Here is a 5,708-nt window from a genome sequence, read left to right as displayed (position 1 = left end):
CCCCCCCCCCCCCCCCTTTATTACATGTTTTTAAATAATTAATTTAACAATAACATTCTCTTTAACTATGTAGTAACACATGACAATTGTTTGCATATTTTTTTATGCTGTGTTTTACTTAAAGGACAGAGCAGTGCTGCCTGTTAGCAGGCACATTGTCTGGCACGTCTGAACCCACCTCACAGAATCCTGGAAGCAGAGTCCATGCTGTTAACACCAGAAATAAGGAACAAAGACTATCAAAGCACACTCTCTTTAACAAAGAGTTAACCTAGAGGACAATCCTGACATAGATCATTTAAAGCACACGTGCTGTCTTTGAAACTGCATCTAAATTAAGGCTGGCACTTCCTTTAATGGCTTCAAATGCTACAAATTTGTCTTGGATAACAGAGAGGGAAAGAGGATGAGCACAGAGCTGCAGGTGTCCTGCAGAGCACAATATTACAGTGGCTTTAAGTAGCTTCTGACACTCAGTTACTCTGTGATATTCCTGCAATAAGCTGCTCCTACCAAGCAAATTCATGAAAGCCTTTTCATTTATAATCATCACTGAAACATCCTAATGGGACTGAATCATAGACCAAAATATAGACCTGTTCTTGCCCGGAGATGGGCTTAAGCACATGATTCAATCTGTCCTGAATCACAACGTTGGAACTGCTAGTCCCAGTTGAAGACTAGCAGAAACAATTTCAACTAATCCCTGCTTCAAAAAACCCAGTCATTGCTCACTTATTGCATCGGGGTGGCTGGAATGGGACACTTGTTGGAAATGATTGTTCTGCAGGAGACTCATGCCTCCTTTAGAGAGATCAAATTGATGAAAGAAAAATGAAAAGTGAGAAGAAATAGTCTAAAACCTGTTTTGTTTGACGAGCAACTGGATTCCAGTAAAGTAGCCTTTATAAACTTGGCATTCTCTTTATGCTTTTTAAAATAACCTTATTTTAGCAAGAGGCAAGAAGATGTTCTGGGAGGAAAACTCCCCCCCAAACTACAGATAACAGTCGCGTTCACTGCCAGTCACAAATTTTCTCACCTTATGCTTTATCTTTAATGCAATGCTAATGGTAACAATTTCTCGCTTGGGCTATTACACACCAGCTGGCAGAAGCACAGCACGACGCACCCACTGGCTAAAGAAAATCTTCACTTTCACATGCTAACCCTGCAGTCACATGGTTCCATAATCCATTCAGTAAAGCATGAGACACTCATCCTCAAAATCCCACCGAAACCCTACGGTGATTTGCTCATCTTACACTTTAATCCGTTATCGAGATCTATCTCTACATGTTTAGTATTTGTATTCAAAGGACACTAAAAAACAACACTTAAGTGAGGGGTTATAGAGCACTGACCAAAATGCACTCAGTGTTAATGGCAACAGAGAGGTGAAATTTGATTTTCAGAAATTAGTGAATTATCAAATGTTTTTTTTTGAGCAGGTTTCTACGCGAGTCTCCCCAGTTTGCTGAATTTGATTTTCAGAAATTAGTGAATTATCAGATGGTTTTTTGGAGCAGGTTTCTACCCCAGTCTCCCCAGTTTGCTCTATACAATCTGCTGCAACTTAGATAAAAGCAGGCTGACAGCTTATCTACATGTTATTGGAGGCATCAGCATCGTGACCGTGCAGTAACTTTGTTCTGGGAATACCCATGTGATGGGCAAAGTCCTGACTACTGAAGCTACTGCCAAATATGAGAAATGGACTAAAAGTGCAGTTGGTTTATTTTGTCCTATTTCCCCCTTCCCCGTGCTGTGTCGAGGGAATACACCTCAGTGAAGCAATTCTGCCAAAGGGCTGCAGAGCCTACAGAAGCCCTCTACTCCAGGTCAGGACATTCCTTTAGGAATGCCACATGTGCAGCTTGCTATGAAGAAGTTTTGGAATTGGATTTTTACCTTGTACACGTGAATACATTTGAAAATTAGCAGCTCAGAAAGCAAAAATTGTCCCAGTTTTACTCTGTCCCATCATCCAGAATCACTAGTTTCTTGCAGAGCCCCAACTGGCACCACAACCCTGGGCGCTGTGGTGGAGGAGGAGGATTTGCTTGTCTGCCCTGACCTCTTCTCCTGCTCCCAGCCCCACAGCGCCGGGCAGCAGGGACAGGCCACCACCACCACAGGCGGCCTCAGCCTCTCGTGTCAGCTTGTTCTCAAGAGTTTGAGGAAGGAGCCCACTTCCCAAAGAGCAGCACAGTGTGCCAGCCCCATCCTGCCACTCAGCTCCCTATGTTTGGGTGCACATGTTGTGTGTGCACCCTGTGAGAGCGCTGCACGCCCCAACACACCCTGCCCGTGCATGGACTTCTCTTGAACTGCATGGATTTCAATATAGATGCACAGTTCCACGTAAGTGGCTCCCGGTGCAAGACAAAATTAGACCATAAATCAAAATTGCCCATGTCAGGCAACAGACACAATCCCACAAGACTTCCCTGAGTAACAAAAGCTGGAAACCCCAGCTTGGTTTCTGCCCGTGGAGCAGCAAGCCACAGAGCTTCTGAAGCAACAAGAAACATTTACCACTTTTGAGCGCTGACTGTAACTGAAAACAAGAGTCATGCTCTGCTCAGACAGTCCACAAAAGGAAAGAGAAGAGTCATACTTGTCATGTCGAGCTTGCTGAGCAGTGCTGGGGAGGGTGCGCGCACGAGGAGCGATGAGCAGGGCTCTCATGGCCCAGCAACGAGCCTCTGAGTCACCCCACAGGATCAGGAACATGTGGCTCAAGTGGGAGGTGGGCAGCTATTCCACAGCATCCCTCTGGCTGCTCTGAAAGGTCACCTGCTGTCACAGCGCTGCCCGTGCCTGGGGAAGGCTTAGGGGGTGGCACTGTCCCCCCAGGACTTGTCACTGCACCTCCTCACCCGAGGCCACAGCTGGTCACCAGGTAAGAGCACCAGGTGGCACGAGGAAATGGCCCTGAGTTCGCTCCTGCCTGCATTCTCTGACCTATTGCCCCTCACACCATCAAGGTACAACAGAGGGCAGGCAATAACCCTCACGTTAAAAATTCACATAGTGGAAATATTACTCAAGTCTTGTTTTGGTTATCTCATTTTATACCTAAAACATGAGAAATATATACAGCCAGGCACACACAGAGCTCTTCCTCGCAGCCCCTTGGCTCTTTTCTAAGAGAAACAATTGTTTTAAACAATCAACAATTACTAATAAAAAGCGATTGAAAGTTAGTCTCAACAAAGTGTCATTTTTGATGTTTGCTTTGTTGTTTTTTTTCCTTTTTAATAAGAACTCCTTGCCCTTAGGTTTCTTATTCTGGGCCATTTGCTTTTCACGCTTGTTTTACACTGGGCTTTATTCAAGAAATTATTTTGTTTAAAATGTGAGAAAGTTACAACTTGCCTCCAATTTTCCTTTTCTCAAAATGATGAAAGTGCTTCTATCCGATATTTAAGTTCTAAAGTCCTCTTTTTACTTCCGTTCATGCAAAGACACTCCAGGAGGAAGGCACAAGCTTATCTAAGTTTTGGTGGCAAAAAAATTTACTCTCTGGAAGGAAATAAATGGACAGCCCTTAATTATTGCAGAGGTTTCCATCAGAAAATGTAGAATAACTCTACAGCAATTCATTTGCAACAAAGCTGGGATTTCATCAGGAATCCAAGACATAAAGCTTTAGTTTAGTTGTATTTATTTGTGTCAAAACAGCCCGGCTACATTTCTATTATTTTATATGGTCTCTCAGCAAGGGAGACATCACAATGGGCTGGGAATAGGTTGGGAATTTTTTGGCTGAGAAATGAAATCTGTGAAAAGCTGCAAGAGGAGGAGAATAAAGCTATCTTTTGAAACTTCACAAGCCAGTGGTCACAGATGAGGGTCCTATATTACTCAATGCCAGAAAGTGCGGGGCACCCCTTAAACCTTGAAAAAGGTTGGAACAGTTCCCTTTTCCAGCCTTCAGTCACTGCATGAAAAATTCAACTGCAATTAGCATTTAGTACAAAGCACTTTCTGTAGGCTGACAATAGGTAGTCAGAGCAGAAAGTGTACATAACAAGAACGGAATCCCATTTTAAAGAATTGCATGGGTTTTGTTAACAATGAAGCGATCCCCACTTTTTCCCCACAAAATTCAAACACACATAATTCCCTCTGCTCAGCAGCGTAAATCAAGAGCAAGAAAGCTGAAGTTTAGATTAAAAAGCATCAGGGGAAGTTCAGGGACATGGTAAAGGGAATTGCTTATTTTGCTGTTCCATTAAATAGGCAAGCTCAATGGATCCGACAGCCAGCCCCATTCTTTATGATCACCATTCACCATCAATCACGGGCGCTGTGTGTCAGACCTGCCTCACTGAAGTGCCCCTTGCTCTGAATGACTGTGATGTGCACTTTGTGCTGGGGGGGAGATGAAAGATGAACTATTATATTACTAAATATCTCTGGAAAAAAAAAAGGATCTTCCCTGCATTACATAATTTTCCATGACATTTCAATTAATCTCCTAGTGCTGTTTACAGTCCATACACTACACAACACAAGCCACTGTGCCTAAGCATAAAACACCAGGGAAGAAAAAGTAATAACTGAGTCTTAGCTGAGATGATGTACTTTCAACACTAATATTAAAACCAAACAGCATCATCACCTTTCACATCTGCATGCACGGAGACAAAAGTGCTTGATAATTAATGCAATAAAATAGCAGCTTTACAATCTTTGTCCCAAGTTCTCATTAATTCTCCACCACTCCCTTTTCCCCTGCACATTAGCCTTTCAGCAGTAGAGCAGAACAGCGAGGAAAAGCGCTGGTGGCATCGTGTGCAGCCACCCAGTTCTGCAAAGCATTTCAGAGTTAATGTTTTCTTACCTTTTATAGAAACCGTGAAGAGGCTGGAGACATAAAAACTGCCAGTAATCCAAGCAGAAGGCCTTTAACTTCAGCATTTTCAGATACTTCTACCGCAGCAAGCGGAGTCTGCAGCTAGGTTTTAACACCACCAGACTTCTTTTTGTTATGATTTGAATGACTCAAATCCAGTCCAACACACTCCTCTCCTTATTGCTGCAGCATAAGTGTTTCTAATTGCTAGCAATAGATGCAGCTCCTCAGCACATGGCACGGCACCTGCACCTTCCTGTATCCTACTTTAATACAAAGAGGCAGCCGCACAAAGGATACAAATTCATGTGCGCTCTTTGATCCCCGTTTCTCTTTCCAAAAGTCCCCAGTGCTCCCGGGATAACCGTTATTACACAGAAATCCCACTTCTCCTTTGGGCTATTTTAGGCCATTCTGCAAGCCCTCTGGTCAAACAGCACGTACATATTCCAGTTAAGGTTTCTGAAGGACCTTTGGAAAGCATCCTTAAAGCTCACAGAACTTTGGAAAATGCAAGCAATTATCTCAATCAGATCTGACAACAACTGCCCTATAATCTCAGCAGTGCTATGATCCCATCACATGGGAACTGCAGGCTTTTTTTTTTTTTTTCCCCTTTCTCTTTTTCTTTTTTTTTTTTTTTTTTTTTAAATAGAGCAGCACGCAACTCTGTTAATCAGCTCCTCCTGTGTAAATCACATCAGCCCCATTGTCTGCCAGCACCTATGAAAACTGTGGGCTCCTTGAAAAAAAAAGCAAAAGGCAGGCAGAAGTGCAGACCCTCCCCGCTCCCCAACCGAATTATGCTTATCTTATTCCCAACACACTCGGCCAGCGAGGGCTG

The 5,708-nt window shown here is 43.4% G+C and overlaps 1 protein-coding gene across 2 annotated transcripts in view; it reads right to left on the bottom strand.

Moving 5' to 3' along the window:
- The window catches only part of IQSEC1 (IQ motif and Sec7 domain 1), a 148,175-nt gene extending 142,691 nt beyond the window's left edge, over positions 1 to 5,484 (bottom strand). Inside the window, exon 1 of one of the 2 annotated variants that reach the window (XM_014958445.1) lies at positions 4,853 to 5,484. In XM_014958445.1, the coding sequence (XP_014813931.1) occupies positions 4,853 to 4,929 (77 nt within the window). In that variant the 5' untranslated portion in view covers positions 4,930 to 5,484. The remainder of the gene's footprint in view (positions 1 to 4,852) is intronic. The other variant, XM_014958446.1, reaches the window with a different exon arrangement.
- Positions 5,485 to 5,708: the final 224 nt, after the last annotated feature.

This window comes from Calidris pugnax, unplaced genomic scaffold (genome assembly GCF_001431845.1).
Source record: "Calidris pugnax isolate Ruff unplaced genomic scaffold, ASM143184v1 scaffold336, whole genome shotgun sequence".
NCBI lineage: Eukaryota > Metazoa > Chordata > Aves > Charadriiformes > Scolopacidae > Calidris > Calidris pugnax.
The sequence above is the reverse complement of the archived record's forward strand: the minus strand, read 5'-3'. Positions and strand labels throughout refer to the sequence as shown.